This window comes from Sphaeramia orbicularis, chromosome 15 (genome assembly GCF_902148855.1).
Source record: "Sphaeramia orbicularis chromosome 15, fSphaOr1.1, whole genome shotgun sequence".
Taxonomy (NCBI): domain Eukaryota; kingdom Metazoa; phylum Chordata; class Actinopteri; order Kurtiformes; family Apogonidae; genus Sphaeramia; species Sphaeramia orbicularis.
Window position 1 is genome coordinate 8123831 of NC_043971.1, and position 23407 is coordinate 8147237.

General features: G+C 34.5%; 1 protein-coding gene across 1 annotated transcript in view; it reads left to right on the forward strand.

Annotated features, from left to right (window-relative positions):
- Positions 1-23407, forward strand: part of dntt (deoxynucleotidyltransferase, terminal) — a 359425-nt gene that overhangs the window by 163430 nt on the left and 172588 nt on the right. The window contains 1 exon segment of the mRNA XM_030156713.1: positions 14239-14341. Coding sequence (XP_030012573.1) covers positions 14239-14341 — 103 coding nt within the window.

Below are 23407 nucleotides of genomic sequence, written 5' to 3' on the forward strand. Positions count from 1 at the left end.
CCCTTCTGAGTCGTCTGTGTGGTCTGTGTCAGCAGTGTTCTCCCTTTGATGACTGATGAAAACACCAGGCTGTTTTAGTCAGTTAGAATCATCTCAGCTGCACATGGTTTCTTTTCAATATTTCATCTGATGCTGGTTGAATCATCCTAGACTCTATCTGTGTGTGGACTGAGTGGAAAGCAGGGAATTACTTCAGTTCCCAGGGCATTCACACATACACACATTCACATTCATCTGCACACTTTCCTTATCATATGAAATTACCTGTGTCCCCGGGTTGCATATGTTTGCTGACTCAAAGGAAGATACTTAAAAAAAAAACCATCAGACAAGAGACGTATGAGGAAAAAACTACTGTAAATATATGCAAATGTAAAGTATATGACATGCTGTTTTCATAAAATGTCTGTATTTCTTGAAGTCGAACCAAAACATAACACACTGTGCATAGACCTAACAAAGGAAGAATGAAAAAATAAAGTTTAGCTGCATTTTACCGTATAGTTACAACTCAATATACAGCTAGTATTAAAGATATTATTTGTACAATATCTCGAAACAAAAGGGAATGTTTAGAACATAAGGAACTTCTGCATTACTTTGTGTTAAACATTTCTTTTTTCCTTTTTTTTTTATTTTTTTATTCAAGTTTATTTGATTTTGTAATGGAGAATTTACATGTTTTACAAATCTATCTGTACATTTATTTTCCTGTGTGTATCTCCAGTACCTTCACTTCTTGGTTTTTGATGCCCTTTTTTTTTTTTTTTTTGAACAACAGAACATTAATAAAAAATAATAATAATAAAAACAACAGTAAAATAGTAGCTAAACAACAGTGGGTGTCCTGTTTTGTTCCTTTTTAGTGTAAACATTACTTTTGAGAATTTTCATCGGCTATTTTTGGTGCTATTACGTGGTTATAGTGCACAGGTGTCAAACATGCGGCCCGGGGCCCAAATCCGGCCCGCCAAAGGGTCCAGTCCAGCCCCTGGGATGAATTTATGAAATGCAAAAATTACACTTAAGATATTAGCAATCAAGGATGTTAAAATAATTTTAGGTCATTTCAGTCTAAAGTGGGTCAGACCAGTAAAATAGTGTCATAATAACCTATGAATAATGAAAACTGTAAATTTGTTTCTTTGTTGTAGTGTAAAAAAGTAAAATTACACAAAAATGTTTACATTTACAGACTAGCCTTTTACAAAAACTGTGAATATCTAAAATGTCTTAAGAGAAGTGTGTGGAATTTAAATAATATTCTCCCTGTTATTTAATGTTTTGTGTATTTGTAGATCCACTGTGATCTCAAAGTTGTGATTCACGTGTATAAATGATAAACTAAGGCGTAATATTGTTAACATTGCACTTATTTTACTAACGAATTTTTAGGTTGTTCATATTTGTTCATGTTATGTTCAAGTACAATTCGTAGATTTAAACATTTTCACTTCGGAATTTACTTTTTTCACTCAAAAATTCTTATCCTATTATTTATATTATTTTACTGGTCCGGCCCACTTTATATCATATTAGGCTGAAAAGGTTCCCCCTGAACTAAAATGAGTTTGACACCCCTGTTCTAGAGAGCTGAAATCTTGAGACTTTATTTTGGGAAACAAAAAAACAATTACAGTCAATGGTGAGAGACAGATGGTTGAAATGGAGCAAACCTCAGTATTAACAATGAACTCCTTTCATGGCCTTGAGGGAAAACAGACAGTGATTTTAACTAATAAGGACCCAGTGTTATGTTTCTGGCAGTCCCCAAATGAATTTTCCTCTATATTTAACCTTCCTTAAGTGATTTATCACCATTTATTGTAATGTTATCTGCCGTATTATGTGTTTTTCAGTAAAACTCAAGGAATTTCCCTACATTTAAATCATTAATCATGTACATGTTCATTAAAGCTCAGAGTAACATTGAGGGTTATTAAATCAAAAACAGAAAATTGAAAAAAAAAAAAGCAACTTTTTCAGCAAATATATCATTAACTGAACATGAACCAAGCATCTCCATCCACTGTCATTGATCAAACTTCATGGGTTTTACTAGTGAATCAATGTTGTAGAAGATGACTGGGTTTCCATGGTAACTACGGAGCCTCTGAATGTCCAAATGGGTCATATCTGATGACTGTGAAAAGATGAAAACCTGGATTTTATCTTAATTATTTACATGTATTGATAGGATTAGTGGATCAACAGGGATTAAACATTTCAGGTCAGTAGATGGTTTTGGTCGCTGGTGGATGTTTGGGTCTTTATGGGTTAAGGTTTAGGACTCTGACCATTAAAGAGTAACTATGTCATGGTCAAAAAACTCCACTTTTTTGTCTTTTCTTGTCTGGCTGTTATCGGTGTTATTACGTGGTTATAGAGAGCTGAAATCCTTAGACCTTATTTTGGGGAAAAAAAAACAAACAAAACAATTACAGTCAATGATGAGAGACAGATAGTTTTTTAATCCCCATACATCATGAGCTGGTGGAAATGGAGGAAACCTCAGTATTAACTCCTTTCATGGCCTTAAGAGACAACAGACAGTGATATTAACCCATAAGGACCCAGTGTTACATTTCTGGCAGTCCCCAAATGAATATTCTTCTATTTTTAACCTTCCATGAGTAATTTATCACCATTTAATGTAACATTATTTTCTGTATTTTGTGTTTTTTTTTCAGTGAAAATCAAGGAATTTCTAACATTTAATTTACTGATCATGTAAATGTTCATTAAAACTCAGAGTAAAGTTGAGGGTTATTAAATCAAAAACAGCAAATTGAAAAAAAGTGACTTTTTCAGCAAATATATCATTAACTGAACATGAACCAAGCATCTCCATCCACTGTCATTGATCAAACTTCATGGGTTTTACTAGTAAATCAATGTTGTAGAAGATGACTGTGTTTCCATGGTAACTATGGAGCCTCTGAACGTTCAAATAGGTCATATCTGATGACCAAGAAAAGACAACAACCTGTATTTTATCTTAGTTATTTACATGTATTGATAGGATTAGTGGATCAACAGGGATTAAACATTTCAGGTCAGTAGATGGTTTTGGTCGCTGGTGGATGTTTGGGTCTTTATGGGTTAAGGTTTAGGACTCTGACCATTAAAGAGTAACTATGTCATGGTCAAAAAACTCCACTTTTTTGTCTTTTCTTGTCTGGCTGTTATCGGTGTTATTACGTGGTTATAGAGAGCTGAAATCCTTAGACCTTATTTTGGGGAAAAAAAAACAAACAAAACAATTACAGTCAATGATGAGAGACAGATAGTTTTTTAATCCCCATACATCATGAGCTGGTGGAAATGGAGGAAACCTCAGTATTAACTCCTTTCATGGCCTTAAGAGACAACAGACAGTGGTATTAACCCATAAGGACCCAGTTTTTCAGTGAAAATCAAGGGATTTCTTAAATTTAAATTACTGATTATGTACATGTTCATAAAAGGTCAGAGTAATGTTGAGGGTTATTAAATCAAAAACAGAGAAAATTGTTAAAAAAAAAAGTGACTTCTTCAGCAAATCTTGAATTTCCTCCCAGGGTCAATGAAGTATCTATCTATCTATCTATCTATCTATCTATCTATCTATCTATCTATCTATCTATCTATCTATCTATCTATCTATCTATCTATCTATCTATCTATCTATCTATCTATCTATCTATCTATCTATCTATCTATCTATCTATCTATCTATCTATCTATCTATCTATCTTTTACTTTTGAGTTACATACAGACTTGAGGTGGACTGTAGATTTTTTTTTTTTTTTTTTGTGAGTTCGGGCAAGGAACTAAATATTGTAACTTCACTGACCTTGATTATTGTACATGACAATAAGAAATTTTGAAAAGTTTGAAGAAAGTAATAACGTCTCGTTATGTCCTCCAGTAAAAAAACTAAGGCTGAAATGTTGAATTTCAGAGTATTTCTATAAGTGAACTTGACCTCCACCAGGAGGTATTGTGATCACTTTGCTTTGTGTATTTCTTGGTTTGCATGTTTGTTTGTTAGCAACTTTACGGGAAAACTATTACAACCATCTTTACCAAATTGTACCCACAGATAGGCCTAGGCCCTGGGATCAACCCAATAAATTTTGGGCCAAGTAGGCCAAAGTTCAAGGTCACAGAAAGGTCACAAAATCTACAATTTTCCTATCTCTCATCATTGAACAGTTTTTGAAAATTCATAAAAAATTGAAAACAACTCCGATTAGCCTCCAATTTGATCCACCCATAGCTTAGAACAATATCTTGTATCTGTCACAAAATTGTCCACATCCACTGTGGAATGTGGACTCTGTGGACATTTCAGTTTAACACTGAAAAACCCATTTACAACACATTTTTCATTATAACTCAACAAATATTGATTGGAATTTAGTTTAGTAGCGTTACATGACTCCTGTATTATCTTCAATTTTCCTCTGGATTAATAAAGTATCTATCTATCTATCTATCTATCTATCTATCTATCTATCTATCTATCTATCTATCTATCTATCTATCTATCTATCTATCTATCTATCTATCTATCTATCTATCTATCTATCTATCTATCTATCTATCTATCTATCTATCTTTAACTGAACATAAACTAAGCGTCTTCATCCACTGAGCTGAAATCCTGAGAATTTATTTTGGAAAGAAAAAAAAACCCAATTACATATAATGGTGAGAGACAGATAGTTTTTTAATCCTCATACATCATGAGTTGGTGGAAATGAAGGAAACCTCAGTATTAACAATGAAATTAAGTCCTTTCATGGCCTTAAGAGAAAACAGACAGTGATATTACAGTTTCGGACTCTGACCATAAAGGAGTAACTGCTTCATGGTAAAAAAAAAAATCCACTTCTTTGTCTTCTATCGGTCTCTGTAGCCTCATACTCTATTATCTTCAAATTGAGGAATATGTTTTTGCAAAGAACAAAGCCTGAACATTTTGTCTGCCGTCACTTCCACTGAACACCTGTTATGAAGGGATCTTTTAATGGTCAAATGTGGAATTATTACAGCAGGAGAAAAAAAAACCCTGTTTCAGTTAAAGGGACTAATGTGAACTTGAGAAGACTCAAAAACATCACAGACCATCTGCTTTCTGTAGCATCATGCTAAAATGGATACTAAAATGTTGCCAGATCACCGGGCAGCATTACCCACTTCATTGCGGGAAGGATGTGTTTGGAACCATATCATCAAACTCATGCCAGAATAACTCCCATGTGCAGGAGTAAAATTCAGAGTTTTTTTTTTTTTTTTTTTTTTTTTTACATCGTGTTTACTTCACCTTCAAAAGTTTGACTGCGTTTTAAAGGGTGAAGGCTCTGATTTAGGTGTTTTTTGGATTTGGCTTATGTTACTTTACATTTACCCTAATATTTAACTAATTATTAGAATAAAAATATCTCATGTAACCACCTCAGTTGGAAGATAGATTTAAGGGGAAAGTTAAATTTAAAGATTCATAAAGTACGCACTACGTTAAAAAGTTTCTGTATCACCATCTGTGGAGTAAAATTGTGGAACAAATTGTGTGTGGAGATAAAACAAATATCTAACATAATTCAGTTTAAAAAAAGATATACAGGGTGGGGAAGCAAAATTTACAATATTTTGAGGCAGGGATTGAAAGACAGTGTATGACCAATTAGTTTATTGAAAGTCATGAGAATTTATTTGCCACAAGAAAATTGACATAATAGAAAATGTTTTTATTCTATGTGTCCTCCTTCTTTCTCAATAACTGCCTTCACACACTTCCTGAAACTTGCGCAAGTGTTCCTCAAATATTCGGGTGACAACTTCTCCCATTCTTCTTTAATAGTATCTTTAAGAAAGTCGACATTGCTGTGTGATGTTCTATTGGTAGCATGTTCTAAAACGCCCCAAATAGCAGAATCCAGAGGGTTTAGATCTGGGCTAGAAGGCGGCCATAAACATGATTCCCAAAAATTGCTAAAGTTGGATTTGTTGCTGTTGTCAACAAGTGTTTTGGTGTTCTTGTGTAAGATTTTAACTTCAAATCATATTTTACTGCATTGCTAACGGTCTTGTTGTCTACCTCAAGTTCAGTTGCCATTTTTCTCATGGATTTGGTTGGATCCTTTAGGATTTTGGATTTGAGAGCTTTAATAAAAGCTTTGGTACGTTTTTTGTTGCTTCCTCCGCTTCCAGACTTTCTCGTAATAGTTTTGCTCATAGTCATTCTCTTCTTTCCATTATAAACAGTCTTTATGGACACTCCAACTATTTTTGAAATCTCCTTTGGTGTGACAAGTGCATTCAGCAAATCACACACTCTTTGACGTTTGCTTTCCTGATTACTCATATGGGCAAAAGTTTCTGAAAAGGTATGGATAATAGTGTTAGGTATGATTATGACATCAGTATATGTTTGGTTTCAAAACAATTGACGTAGTGCCTGCTGAGAAAAAACAACTAAATGTTCACTGTAAATTTTGCTTCCCCACCCTGTAAAAAAATGATTCTTGAGAGGTACAGTATTAAATAATGACAATAAGGACTGTTTGTTTATGGATGATGTTGTACTGATAAATCTGCTGTAATTATTGAAGAAAATGGTTGAATTGTTGAGTCTGTTTGTATGACTGGACTGCCATGATCATATTGTTGGGTGTAATTCAGTTACTGCATTATCTATTTGTTGTGGTTTGATGTTAAAATTAGGAAAATATTGTTTGACTCTTGTATCAAGTTAGCGATAAAGATGTAAAAGCACTGAGGGGTAGGGTTAAATAAGTTCATACTTCTTCCTACTCCTTTTCGACCATGCAAAATTCAGACTTGTATGTGCTTGGAGATAGATTCTGTCCATTTGAATGTTTTATTTTGTTTTTATTTTGTTTTGTTTTGTTTTGTTTTGTTTTTTTTTTTTGCATGTTCAAAATTAAATCAAGATATCTGAAGAAATTTTGCGTTGAGATGAAAGCGCTCAAGTTATAGTGGAGATGGGTGTAAAGATTCATCTCTGAATTGATTGAGACCAAACATGCTAACAAACTCAGAAACGTAGAAGTTTCTGATGTTTTAGCATTAGATTCCAAAGGTATGAGTGTAAAAGAAACACTGTGAGTTCAGTATTGGACTTGGTTTCTTCTCTAGCTGTGAGCCGTCTCCAGTGGGGAAAGCAACGGCAACACTGACTCTCGTTTTGCTTCTAATTTCTCTTTCTCTTTGACTTTATAGTAGATTCCTGGAGGGTGAAGCTGATAAACCTTGGTGTGTTTACTGTTGTGATTACAGGTCTGTGCCTGGTCTTCCACATGAAAGAGAGAAGCAAAGATTTTAACTGGGCTATTTTTTTTTTCTCTAGGAGATAAAAGATGGGCAGACTCAAGGTTACAATGGCCTTCTTTTCATTAACCCTTTCATGCATGAATTATGAGAACCTTAGTTAAGCTTTTGTTTTTTGTTCTTTTTGGTTTTTTTTTGAGTGTTTTTAATTCCTCCTTGGGCATGAAAAAACAATACAATTGAGTTGGGTTTTTTTTCATGGATTTACAAAAATGTCCACTCAGCTACACTATGCATTATATTTTTGAAGCAAAGAAACAAGTATTGAAAACCCAATATCAGAAAATGATATGAAAACAATGAAATAAAAACATGTTTAATGCAGCTAATCTGATATTTTCTCACATTTTAACATATTCTAACTCTAGTTATTACTCACTTCATGGAGATAATATGCAAAAAATAACAACTAACAATTGATTTCCACTCAAAAACCAATCAAGAACAGCAAAGTTACAGTAATGGTATGAACTGCAGTTTATGAGATGGTGCGTAAGTGTCCACTGTGTTGGCTGATATGGAACTAAAACAACAATACCCATGAAAATACAAGAGAGCAGCTGTAGAATAACTGTCCACTGTAGTGACCACTATGCATTAAAGGGTTAAAGTGGTTCTCTGTTACATTGATATTCCAAAGTCTCACCAACAGGTGGAAGTCTGGAACCAGAACACACTTAAGCCCAAAACCACCAACAAATCAACGCTATGTATCAGTCACTGAATAAAGAATAAAGCTTGTCGTTTACGCACATCTGTATTATGGTATCAAGTTTTCTTCTTCAAACTAAAACACATAGGGCCTGATTTACGAAAGGTTTGCGCGTGTAAAAATGTGCGCAAACTTGACTGCACACGCAAAAAGACGTTGAAGCTTATCTACTAACAGTGCACACTGAAGTTTGCGCCTCTCAAATGGACAAAATAGCTCGCGCAACCCATTTAGCTTGTTTGCCCAGATGAATATGCAGTATGGGCGTTTCTGCCAGAATGCGCAAAATTATTGGGAGGAGTAAATACAAATATTTGTTTAGCGCGTGCAATGTGATTTACCAAACTTGAAACTGATTGTGGTGGCTGATTTTGCATCTATATTTAGCGCATCTGAAAGGCAGGCTTTAACTTTGCGCAAAACTGGCTGCAGTAGTTATGGCAAAGAGGAGGCATAGGCACAACGCAGAGAACCAATCTGTTCTGATCACATCAACATTTCTGGAAAGACTGAAGACAAAAACAATAATTTGAGACATATGACCCTCCACTTTATGGGCCTGCCCCCCATGCCCGTTTCCACCAGTGGCACATTACCATTAGACCAAGACCGACTCCTGAGACCCCCCGCCCCCATGGGAGGTCTTGACCTTATATGTGCAACTGTCGTGACGTAACTAGTTATAAACATAACAAATTAAGAAGGAATTAAAACAGGTTGTAGAAATCCACTCTATTTTTGCCGGAATGAATATAAAGATAGCTTTGCAGCACCTGGAGGGTTCACATTGAAACTGTATGAACTATTAGGGTCCAAATACACAAATAAATGAACCAAAGACTAATAAAAGTGGGTTTAAAAAATATGACCCCTTTAAAGGTCTTGATTTAACAAATCTGCATTTAATACCTTAAAAAAGTCTGTAAATGTAATGTAATATGGTGGGTCATAATGTGGTATGTTGCCATAAACTTGTTGGCTGTATTGTGTTTAAAGGTGTCTGTTAAATGTCCAAACTGCAAAGAAAGTAACGTTAGTCAACTCAGTTCCACATGTTCCAACAATTTATATTGAAATTAGAAACCAATTATCACTAACTTTGCAGGCCCTGATGAGAAATGAGCTGGAGCGGTGGGAATCAAAACGTTGCAGGAAATAAATACATTTTTCTAAATTCTAGGAGTCACAAATTTGGCGGTGAAATGCCGTGAAATTCTGTTCTAATGCCGAGTTTCCACTACATGGAACCGGCTCGACTCGACTCGAGTACCAGGTACTATTCCTGGAGACCGTTTCCATTACAGCAGGGGTGTCAAACTCCTTTTAGTTCAGGGGCCACATTCAGCCCAATTTGATCTCAAGTGGGCCGAACCAGTAGTGAAAAAAGGAGAATTATATTATGATCAGGTTTACATCTCCAAAGTTTCCTTAAAAATCTGAATAACATGAACAACTCCAATTGTCTTAAGAAAAACAAGAGCAATTTTAACAATATTCTGCCTCGGTTTATCAGCTTATCATTTACACATGTGCATTACAATCGCACAAAACCTTTAGTGACAGGCAGAATACTGGTAAAATTGCATTTACTTTTCTTAAAACATTTCCGTTTGTTCATATTCGTTCAGGTTATTCACATTTATTGTAAAAGTAGAGTTTGGTAATGTGAACATTTTCATGTAATTTTACTTCTTTACACCAAAAAAACAAAGGGAAAATTTGGGGTTGTCATTATTTTTAGGTTATTATGATAATATTTTACTGGTTCTGACCCACTTGAAATCTAATTGGACTGTATGTGTCTGTATATGGAACCTGAATTAAAAGGATTTTGACACCATTGATTATTAATATCTTCAGTGTAATTTTTGCATTTTGCAAATTCATCCCGCGGGCCGGATCTGGCCCCCGGGCCGCATGTTTGACACCTGTGCATTACAGGATACTACTGACTTTACAGTACCTGGACGTCATAGCGATGCAGCACGTTACTTCCGTGTCGTAGCTCAGAGAGTCGCTTATAAACTCGCTTGTTGCATGTTGTCTCGTCAAGCTCATGCTGAATTTTTACGTCAGCCACCAAAGACTGAATCTCCTAACTGAATGGTGTAGTTTTACAGACTGTCATCATGCGGATTAACCTACCGCTATATTTACTGTCCACTTCCGCATCTGTTTTTTGTAAAAGGGCGGGTCACAGAGACAACTGTCTGACCAATCAGTGGTCTGCAGTGTTTACACGTCACCTTTTAGTATCTGTTCCCCAGTCCTGGAACCTCAGGAGAGGTGATACCAAAAAATAGTACCAGGTGCCGAGTCGAGTCGAGTCAAGCCAAGCATGTACCACCTAGTGCAGGGGTGTCAAACTCATTTCAGTTCAGGGGCCATATTTAGCCCAATTTGATCTCAAGCGGGCCAGACCAGTAAAATAATGACTTAATAAACTATAAATAATGACAAATCCAAGTTTTTCTTTTTGTTTTAGTGTAAAAAAAACCCAATTAAATTATGAAAATATTTACATTTTACAAAAAATATGTGAATAACCTGAAAAAAAAGGAATTTCATTTGAAAAATTAATGCAATTTTAACAAAATTACACCTCGACTTATTATTTATATATGTACATTACACACTATGTTACATAAACATTTGGTAACAGGCAGAATATTGTTAAACTTTTGCAGTTTGGAACTAAAATTTGAACAGTTTCTACAATATTCCATCTCTTATTATTAACACAACTACAGATCACAGTGGATCCATAAATGCACCAAACATTTAATAACAGGCAGAATATTGTTCAAATTGCACATTCGGGTTGTTCATCTTTGTTTTTATTTAAGTATTTATTTGCATTTTATTGTGAAGGAATAGTTTTGTAAATGTAAATGTTTCACAGTGTAATGTTATTTTTTTCACTTACATTTTTTCCACAGTTTTTCACAAAGAAAATTTGTCGTTGTCATTATTTATGGGTTATTGTGTTGTTATTTTTGCTGTAGATCACATTGGTCTGTATGTGGAACCTGAACCAAAATGATTTGGACAACCTGGACTGTTCAGGTTCATTTTTGCTCTTTCATCCTACGGGCCGGAATGGAACCTTTGGCGGGCCAGATTTGGCCCCTGGACCGCATGTTTGACACCTGTGATCTAGTGGAAACGCAGCATTACATTAGTGGTCTTAAGAAGGTCTTTAAAAGTCTCAAATTTAACTTGTAGAAACCTGTAGAAACCCTGATAATATTACATTATTTGCCATCTGTGTTGGGATCTCCAGTCAGAAAGCTTGAGTTACTTTGAAGACATAACGTCCAGATAACAGCAGCTACTGATAGCCACACATTAAAGTTATCGGAAATTACAACTGAACGAGATAAGCCGAAGTGAACTCAGCACGAACTGCAGCAGAAATGTAGATGTCAGTGTTGTGAACGTTGTACCTGATTCAGTAAATCTGAGCCCAGACAGATGCGTTGATAGGCCTTTTGTGTACACATTTCACACATATCCAGTGGTTCTTTGCTTTAGTTTTTTAGTGTATCTGTTCCAGCTTGATAATCACTTGATAATCGCTTACAGTCCTGAAACACTCCTCTGACTGCGGTTGTGCTGACGGAGGAAATGCATTGTGTTCCATGTGGGTCTGCTTTATGACACTGATCCAAGTAGAAAATGATGATTCTCATAAAAGTTAAAGCTCTGACAGCTGAGGCAACAAAAATGAGCTTTTACTCCTAACAACTTTGGACAAATTACCTGTTTGATGAAATGAAAAAACACAGTACTGTTAGCACGGACTGTGCTTTTAATAGCTCCGTCTGCCGCCTTCTTACTTCATCATTTAACCCATAAAGACCCAAACAACCAAAATCATCTACCAGTATATGATGGTTAATAACTTCTGATTAGGGGTGTAAGAAAATATCGGATGATAATAATAATAATAATAATAATAATAATAATAATAATGATAATAATAATAATAATAAATTTTATTTGTAGTACACTTTACATTTTTATCTAAAAACCTCAAAGGTAGGGTACAATAAATACGATTAAAAGGGAAGTCAGAAAATAAAAATAGAAAGCAAATAAGACAGATAAAAACAGTAACAAAACATATATTGTGATATTTCATTTCACGATACTGTATGAATATTAAAAATGTGTATCGATATTTAAATGCAGACATGGCAGAGATTTATTTTTTGTTTTTTTGTTTAGATTTTTGGGAATCCTGCGAGGTCTTTTATTTATATATTCCCATGGGTATTTTGCTCTGTTGTTTGTATATGACAAAAGTAGTATGGTGATACATGAAGTTTTTTGAAATTGATAACACTGATTTGTTAAATAATAGTTAGTTCAAGCATCCTAAAAGTACTTTTTTTTTTTATTATTAAATATATTGAAAGAGTTTTTAACTACTCTGAGAAAACTTGTCACCCATACAACTAGACAATCGAAGAAGTGAAATTAAACATAATGTGAAGTGAAGCCTGTTTAGATGCTATTAAATAAGTCATATTTTATTCTAACACACACACACACACACACACACACACACACACACAAAAGCATCTTAAAAGCACTTTTTCCTGTCTGAGAGAGGCAGATGTTAGTTTTCTGGGAAATAGTAAAAGAAAAAAAAAGAAGCAAAACAAAAAATATCGCCTTATTAACAGTATCGTGATATATTGCAATATATCATATCGTGATCCTAGTATTGTGATTTGTATCATATTGCCAGATTCTTGCCAATACACACCCCTACTTCTGATCAATTAAACCTATCAATACATGTAAATAATTGGTGTAAAATACAGTTATTCGTCCTTTCATCGTCATCAGATATGACCCATTTGGACGTTCATTGGCTTCGAAGTTACCATGGAAACACCGTCATCTTCTACAACATTGATTCACCAGTAAAAACCGATGGAGCTGGATCAGTGACAGTGGATGGACACACTGGGTTTACGTTCAGTTAATGATCAATTTTGTTGAAAAAGTCACATTTTCTTCATTTTTCTGTTTCTGATATTATGGCAATTAACTTTAATCTGAGCTTTTATGAACAGCTACATGATCAGCAAATTAAATATCCAATTCAATCCAATCCAACTTTGTTTGTAAAGCACTTTAAAAACAACCGCAGTGGACCAAAGTGCTGCACAGAAGAATAATTAAAACCAAAATGAAAGAATAAAATACAAGAATAGATTAAAAGACATAGAACTGTACAAAAAAGAAAACAGTGTTGTACAGAAGAATAAATAAAACCCAAATAAAAGAATAAAATACAGTAGATTAAAAAAACAACATAAAAGCCATACAATAAAAAAAAAAAAAACAAAAAAAAAAACAACAAACAAGAACAATAAACCACTACCAAATAAAAACAATAGAATAAAAATAATATCTTCAAATATCTCTCATGGTTTCAAAAGCCAAATATGGGAAAATGCTTGATTTTTATTGAAGAAACACAAAATACACAGAATAATATTAAAATCAATGGTGATAAATTGCTTAAGAAAGGTTAAATAGAGAGAAAAATTCATTTGGGAACTACCGGAAAAATAACACTGAGTCTTTATGGGTGAAGGACAGCGACTACAAAATATTACTTTCACTGTTTTGAAACAGTAGTCACTTTTCCATTGGCCCTCAAATTGCGCAAATATAACTTGTGCATAAAAATTTACCTAATGGAAAAACGACAATTTCACCAAAAGTTTCATTTGGTTTAATCTCAGGTGGTTAGCACAAATGATATATTACGCAAAACTGCAATGGAAAGACCTTTTTTCGCAACTAGAGTCAGGTGAATAAAAAAAAAAAAAAACGAATGTTGATGGACGTTACGACAAGCAAAGAAGAAGAAGAAGAAACCCAATCATTTTTTAATTTAGTACGAGATAGAGGGGTAATATATAATAATAATAATGAATATATCTGTAAATCAACACCATATTTACATTCGTTGCCATGTTTATGGAATGACTTCTCGTGTCATCTCGCGATACTAAATAAACAAATCATCGCATTTGTGATTAAATGGAAAAACGGACATTACACACTTCTGTTTTTTCGACATTTAGTAAATATCAGTAAAGTTTTGTGCAGATGTCCAATGGAAAAACGACTAGTGAGTGATTACTTGTGTCTTTGTCCTCAGGGGGAAGGAGTTCGGGCATGATGTAGACTTTATTGTGACCACACCTGAACTGGGGAAGGAGGAGAGTCTATTACCCATCATTATTGACAGACTGAAACAGCAAGTAAGTGCCCCCGCTATTCCGTTAAAAGGCTCTGAGTGGGCATGTAGCGCCGCAGTGTTTGGATTCAACCAGTGTTTCGGCAATCTTTAAAGGCTGGACCTGTTGATGCTGTTGGGAAATTATCTTTTTTTTATGGCTTGATCCTCGTCACGTAGCTGCTGTTTCTGTGCTTCCTACTGCCCATGAATTTATTTAAGCTTTAAAAGTGCATTAGGCAAATTTGCACTTTGGCAACAGCAGTAATGGTTGGTGTAAGAAACGCTGAAGGCTGAGCCAAAAGCCAACGTTGTGAAGCTAAACAGGAGAATTAGCACAGATGTGAATTGACACAGCTCCTAACATGGATTCGGTGCTTAAAGCTGTGTTTATGGTGTTTGAATGTACTGCAGAGGAGTTTATACAGTCAGGTATACAGGGTGGGGAAGCAAAATTTACAATATTTTGAGGCAGGGATTGAAAGACAGTGTATGACCAATTAGTTTATTGAAAGTCATGAGAATTTATTTGCCACAAGAAAATTGACATAATAGAAAATGTTTTTCTTCTATGTGTCCTCCTTCTTTCTCAATAACTGCCTTCACACGCTTCCTGAAACTTGCTCAAGTGTTCCTCAAATATTCAGGTGACAACTTCTCCCATTCTTCTTTAATAGTATCTTTAAGAAAGTCGACATTGCTGTGTGATGTTCTATTGGTAGCATGTTCTAAAACGCCCCAAATAGCAGAATCCAGAGGGTTTAGATCTGGGCTAGAAGGCGGCCATAAACATGATTCCCAAAAATTGCTAAAGTTGGATTTGTTGCTGTTGTCAACAAGTGTTTTGGTGTTCTTGTGTAAGATTTTAACTTCAAATCATATTTTACTGCATTGCTAACGGTCTTGTTGTCTACCTCAAGTTCAATTGCCTTTTTTCTCATGGATTTGGTTGGATCCTTTAGGATTTTGGATTTGAGAGCTTTAATAAAAGCTTTGGTACGTTTTTTGTTGCTTCCTCCGCTTCCAGACTTTCTGGTAATAGTTTTGCTCATAGTCATTCTCTTCTTTCCATTATAAACAGTCTTTATGGACACTCCAACTATTTTTGAAATCTCCTTTGGTGTGACGAGTGCATTCAGCAAATCACACACTCTTTGACGTTTGCTTTCCTGATTACTCATATGGGCAAAAGTTTCTGAAAAGGTATGGATAATAGTGTTAGGTATGATTATGACATCAATATATGTTTGGTTTCAAAACAATTGACGTAGTGCCTGCTGAGAAAAAACAACTAAATGTTCATTGTAAATTTTGCTTCCCCACCCTGTATATTTGGGCACTGACACAAACTTTGTAATTTTTTCTCTGTTCACAACATCCAGACAAGTCACTTTATGAGGCAGATGTGTCATTGTTAAAGTCGGCAATCGAGAGACATTTTCATGGACGCAGATACAGATTAACAACACGGTGCAAACTAGAGCTGCACGATATTGGAGAAAACTGACATTGCAATTTTTTTTAACCCTGCGATATATATTGCGGTATGAAAAAAATACTCAAGAGGATATGATAGCTGTGTGGTGCCGATAGGGATGGGAATCGATAAGAATTTAACGATTTTGATTCCGTTATCGATTTTGCTCATCGAGCCGATTCCTTATCGATTCTTTCATTGATTCTCATTGGGTGAGGGAATAAAAGAGTACAAATGGGTGTGTTTGCATTAATTGTCTTTTATATTTCCATCTCTGCACAGAAAATATAACATATACCGTATGTACAAATAATAATAACAGATGACGCCAGGCCTGGTTCGGGGCATGCTTAAGACGCTTTACTAATTCGTAAACTAATTTACTATTTCCTCTATTGCCACATTTCTATTACGTGGAACCGGTTCAACTCAGCTCGGCTTGTCTCCCATTGTTGTGCACCTCATTTCCTTTCCCCTACCTTTGGAAACTTGTATTTGAGGGGGTACAACGTTTGTTGCCCACACCGGAACCAGAACTGGGCCCAGCGTTCACTCTGCCGCTACATTCACAAGCGTCGCTAATGCCGCGTTTCCACTACGTGGAACCAGCTCGACTCGGCTCGGCTCGACTAGACTCGGTATTCCTGGAGAGTATTTCCATTACAAGATACTACCGACTTTACAGTACCTGGTTGTCATAGCGATGCGGCGCGTTATTTCCATGTTGTCTGCTCAGAGAGTTGCTGATAAACTTGCCCGTTGCGTGTTGTCTCGTCTGAATTTTTACATCAGCCACCAAAGACTGAATCTCCTGGACTGACCATGGTGTAGTTTTGGGCTGTTATCATGTGAATTAATGTACCGCTGTATTTACTGTCAACTTCTGCATCTGTTTTTTGTAAAACGGCGGGTCACAGAGAAAACTGTCTGACCAATCAGTGGTCTGCAGTGTTTACACGTCATGTTTTAGTATCTGGTCCCCAGTCCTGGAACCTCGGCGGAGGTGATACCAAAAAAGTAGTACCGGGTACCAGATTCCAGGACTTTTTTCATAATTGAAACGCAAAAAAGGCTGAGCCGAGTCGAGCCGATACCACGTAGTGGAAACGGGGCATAAGTAGCGTATTAAATATGTGACATTCCTGTAAATGAATCACATGCTGTGGACAAATATTTGAACGTATTCGAGGGATTCCACCCTTGAAGAAATGGAAGCTTTGACAGTGTTCCAGTGGACCTGGTGTCATCTTTTTAGACCGTTTCTGCCTCTTTGCCATGTTGGTTACTTTCCGACCAAAACAATGCACGCATGCACAACGAAGGCAGAATCGATAAGCAGAATCGTTAAGCAGGCAGGCAAACGATTCCAAGGAATTGAGCTACTGGGATCCGGTTCTCAAAAAGAACCGGTTCTTGATTCCCATCCCTAAGTGCCAACGTAAATGGTCAAATAAATTAGTTGTGTTTCCTCTCATTGTGGCAACAGGTGCAAAACACTGTCGACACAAAACGAGTGTTTCAGTTTCATCCTTCTTGTAGCTGAAATAATTCCAGATAACCGACATCGCTTTTCTTTTTGGCACCAAGTCTTCATTTACTTCATGTATTATCACAGTTTTAACTCCCAAGGATGGATATCCTGTTCCGACAGACACTAATTCAGAATACTCCCCGTCATATTCGATTACCACCTGATACTTCTTATGTACAATACCTCAATAAAAGCCAGTAACACCCTATAATCATCCAATTAATCTTGAGTTTGACAATGTTTTTATGCATCTAGTTTGATCACTAGGGGTGTAAGAAAATATCGGTTCCGCAATATATCGTAATATTTCATTTCACAATACTGTATCGAGATTAAAAAGTACTGTATCGATATTTTTAGGTATTTATTCAAATGAAAATATTGTGGAGGTTCATTTTTGTTTTATGTTTTTCTTTTTTGTTTATATTTTATTTATTTAACATTCTTTTATTAAATAATGTTAGTTCCTTTTTTGTGATTGCACAAAAATGATGTTCTGATGTTAGTTCTGAACTAAAAGAATATGAACATTTGTACAGGATCTTAAACTGTAATGTCTGTAAAACATAATTTAAGTTTTAACACAGGAAAGTTTTGTGATATAGCATTAGATCCTGTTGTGATCAAATAAAAATGTGTTTAGTATTTGTGCAGATTTCTGGTGTAATTCAATTCTTCAAGGAAATAATCATTTAAAAAAAAGAAACAAACAAAAAATTCACTTTTTAACAATATCATGATATATTGTGATATATCGTGTTGTGATCCTTGTATTGTGATTTGTATTGTATCGCCAGATTCTTGCCAATACACACCCCTATTTAGCACATGGTTCAAAATGAAAATTAATGATGGATCTGTCTGCACGTCTAGGCCTTCGCATTACGTCATAATTATTAGGAATTAGTAGCAGTATTAAAATTTATGATAATAATCCCTCATATCCCAAACTTAATCTTCAGTTCTTTGTCACAGTTGGACAGCAGGAGACCTTCACGATCAGGATTTTTTAGATGAGAAAATGATGAATGTACAAAACGTTTCACACTCATAATAGCCCTGACCACAGAACAGCTGCTATATTTAGATAATAAGGCACTAAGGTGACTAAGTCTTTTTTTCCCCATCATTCATAGCTGCGTCCCTGGGTACTTTATGCAGCAGAGAGTTAGAGAAAGGTTCTTTGGGTTCCAGCGATTTAGCTGCCTTAAATGGAAAAAGATTCGGAAAAGGTGAAAGGTAAAAGAAAAATTGTACAATTCCGAAGTTTACTTGAAGAACTTTTACCAGGGCTTTTGAGGACTGGAGGCAGCACTGAAGACTCTTAATAGGAAATGGATCCTTTAATGGAAAGCTGGCTTTAAAAGAGAGGTGGGTGAGAGGAGGGAAAAAGAAGAAAGGATGAGTGTGGAAAAGAGACAGAAAGACCCAACGGATAGCAAATGATTAAAGGACAGAGAGAGCGAGTACAAAGCAGTAAAACTCAGAGGCAGACAGTATTAATAGCAGACTACACTGTAAAAAATGACTGTAGAATTAACACCAAAAGTTGTAAAATTGCAACATAAAAAAACTGTAAGTGACAATACAACGCAAAGTTGTTTATTTGAAAAGATTTTTGTGTTAACGATTGAATCAAATATAGCTGTAGTTTTTACAGGAAGAGTATGTGAACAAAACCAGATTTGTATGTAGAAATGATGGATTTCTATTGTTTTTAGAAAATAAAACTGTAAATTGAAAAACAATGTGGTGTCGTTTAAATTGCAAGACCATAATGTTGAAATAACAGCCTATTTGCTTTTTTTTTTAAATAAAAAAGTTATAAAAAAATAAACATTTAACAATGTAACATTTTAAACTTGCAAATTATTGGGTTGGTAGAGTTGGTAGAGCGACTCGTCCAATAACTAAAGGGTTGGTGGTTCGAATCCTGGCTCTGACTGTCCATATGTCAAAGTGTTCATGGAAGACACTGAACCCTAAATTGTCCCAGTGGCTTTGGACCCCATGAAGGTGGAGAAGATTCCCTGAATAAGAGCAGTCCATTTACCAGTTAAATCCAATGTTAAATCTACACGTTTAAAATGTTGAATATACATGTTTAAAATGTTAAATCTATACTTTTAAAATGTTAAATCTACACTTTTAAAATGTTAAATCCACATGTTTAAAATGCTGAATATACATGTTTAAAATGTTAAATCCACATGTTTAAAATGCTGAATATACATGTTTAAAATGTTAAATCTACATGTTTAAAATGTTAAATCTACACTTTTAAAATGTTAAATCTATACGTTTAAAATGTTAAACCTACATGTTTAAAATATTAAATCTACATGTTTAAAATGTTAAATCTACACTTTTAAAATGTTAAATCTACACTTTTAAAATGTTAAATCTACACGTTTAAATTGTTAAATCTACACTTTTAAAATGTTAAATCTACATTTTTAAAATATTAAATCTACACTTTTAAAATGTTAAATCCACATGTTTAAAATGCTGAATATACATGTTTAAAATGTTAAATCTACATGTTTAAAATATTAAATCTACACTTTTAAAATGTTAAATCTATACGTTTAAAATGTTAAATCTACATGTTTAAAATGTTAAATCCACATGTTTAAAATGCTGAATATACATGTTTAAAATGTTAAATCTACATGTTTAAAATGTTAAATCTACACTTTTAAAATTGTTAAATCTATACGTATAAAATGTTATATCTACACATTTAAAATGTTAAATCTACATGTTTAAAATGTTAAATCTACACTTTTAAAATGTTAAATCTACACATTTAAAATGTTAAATCTACACATTTAAAATGTTAAATCTACATGTTTAAAATGTCAAATCTACACTTTTAAAATCTTAAATCTACATGTTTAAAATGTTAAATCTACAACTTTTAAATGTACAATCTATACGTTTAAAATGTTAAACCTAATGTTTAAAATATTAAATCTACATGTTTAAATGTTAAATCTACACTTTTAAAATGTTAAATCTACACTTTTAAAATGTTAAATCCACATGTTTAAAATGCTGAATATACATGTTTAAAATGTTAAATCTACATGTTTAAAATGTTAAATCTACACATTTAAAATGTTAAATCTACATGTTTAAAATGTCAAATCTACACTTTTAAAATCTTAAATCTACATGTTTAAAATGTTGAATATACATGTTTATAATGTTAAATCTACATGTTACTCCATAAATACGTTTACAGTTGGATGTGTTTTTTACAGTATTGTTCTGGAAACCACAGCTGCCACTTTTTTTCTGTAAAAACAGCAGGATATTTTTTACAGTGTATGGTCACATACACATAACTATTTAATTATTGGTTGTAGTGATAATGATGACAATTATTTACCACTAATATTGGGCTAATATGACAAATATCAGTGCACTCCAGAAGTGTCCAATTAAAACTCGATGCATGTAAACACATTTATCTAATTACATTGTGCATATATTTGCTCGTATTTTTACACCCACTCTGTTCACCACTTTAAGCTTTTGTACTTCACTAGATGAGAATGAAAATATCAACAGGGTGGAACTTTGAATTTCGAGTGGGAAAAAAAAAAATAAAAGAAGAGTACAAAAGGTCTTTTTTGTTAACATGCATAAGAAGATTTAAGCACTGAGTTGGAAGAGATAGTAGTACCGACCTTACAGCAGCTCCCTGTGGACATTAAACTGACCCGGTCAAAGATCTGATAACACACTGTTATGTTGAAGCTGCAGGAGATTAAATCGAGGAAAAAAAAAAACACTATAAGTTGAAAACACACAATCCTTCTGCAGTGATCTGCTCTCAGAATCAGAATAGCCTTTATTGTTATTAGTCGCTTTTCCATTGGACATCTGCGCAAAATTTACCGATATTTACTAAATGTCGAAAGAACAAAAGTGAGTAATGTCGGTTTTTCTTTGTTTTTTGTTTTTTGTTTTTTGTTTTAAATTTTATTAGTGACAGTTAACAAGACAATGTGGACAGAAAAAGAAGCAACAACGACACATAAACAAAAGGAAACTCAAACAAACCAAAAACAACAACACTGACAGAGTATTGACAAACAACAACAACATCATATTACAATGAGAAAGATCATAAATGTAAATAGCAACTAAACAATATAGCTTGGGTAGGGGCGATAGGGAAAAGGGGAAGAGGGGTGTGTGAATGAAAGTGAGAAAGAGAGAGGGGGGAGTGAGGCAGAAAATAATAATTGTTGTAATAATACAAAATGAATAAATAAATAAATTAATAAATAGATAAATACATAAATAAATAAATAATAATAATAATAATAATAATAATAATAATAATAATAATAATTATTATTATTATTATTATTATTATTATTATACCAGTAGTCTAATTTGCTTGTATTATTGTGGTGGCGGTAGCGGCGGAGGCAGTCACAATACAGCAATGAGTTTATTAATAATAATAATAATAATAATAATAATAATAATAATGTAGGTTTTTCCATTAAATCACAAATGCGATGATTTGTTTATTTACTATTGCGAGATGACACGAGAAGTCATTCCATAAACATGGTGACGAATATAAATATGGTGTTGATTTACAGATATATTCATTATTATTATATATTACCCCTCTATCTCGTACTAAATTTAAAAAAAAAAAATGATTGGGTTTGCTGGTGTGTCCACACATACTGCAACATGTTTCTTCTTCTTCTTTGCTTGTTGTAACGTACGTCAACATCCACTTTTTTAATTCACCTGACTCTAGTTGTGAAAAAGGGTCTTTCCATTGCAGTTTTGCGTGACATACTATTTGCGCAACGCCCGAAAAACCACCTCTTGCCAGCGCAAAAACTTTTGATCGAAAAATTAGACTTGTGGCGAAATTTTCGTTTTTTCCATTTGGTAAATTTTTATGTGCAAGTTATATTTGCACAATTTGAGGGTCAATGGAAAAGTGACTGTTGTGTTTTGTTTTGTTTTTTGTCCTTAAAGATGTCATATGTAGGACTGTGGTCAAAACTGGTCCTGCAATTACATTCAAAATACTGTAGAGACAAGGGGTTGCCAGATCCAGCATCAGTGTCTACTACAAGGAGTTACCATGGCAAGTGACGAGTCCTACAAGTCCTATTTATACCAGGCCTGGTCTCTTCTCCTGGGGCCAGGATGGATCAGCACCATACTCCATATTGAACCTGTAAAAATAAAACATGTGATATGTAGGATAGAATCTTGTAAGAAAAATTGGGGAATCTAAAAGAATAGAATATTTGTTTTTCAGGTAAATTCAGTTAAAAAAATAACTTGGCCATTTGTGACATGAAAATATAGCATTAATTGTGATGAAATTGGACATTTTTGAGCTGAAAACATAGTTCATATGAGCATCAACATGTTGCAATAAAACTGAAATCCTGTAAATTTGCAGAACTTGCATTTACCAACACAAAGTTCCTTTGGGGATTCATTTATATTGATTTCTTATCCACGAAGACATAAATAAGACCTCCAAGCAAATTTTAGCCATCGTATAAATGAAGTATCTGTCTGTGTCTACCAGAATGTAGCCCATTGCTGTTGTGACGTATGGAGAAAACCGCATCCCTGTGATCTTCAGAAAACATCACATACAGCATGAGAAATGAAGTTCTACTGTTGGCTATTTAATGATGCCGCAATGAATGTCGCAGATGCTCTTTGTAGAAAAACCCGGAGAGTTTCTTTGTCAACACTGTGTTCTTCCTCAGAGAAAAGTGTAGTTGAAGAGGGTCATGAGGGGAGACAAGTGTGTGATGAAGAGCAGACCCACGCTGTCTCGCCTTGCTGCTGGCTTCCTTTGTCATCACCGGGTGTAAAATAAATCCCTCCATCCTCCATCCCCCCCCTTTTCCATCCACACCTCCACACGCCTCCGTCATCGGTCCAACCCAACGATAATTACCTCCTACTTAGCCGGTGTTATCACGGAGCTCTCGCCACTCGCAGCCACTTATGCTCACTATAAGTAGAGGAAAGGAGGTGAAGGTGCAGATGTGTGTGTGTGTGCGAATATGAAA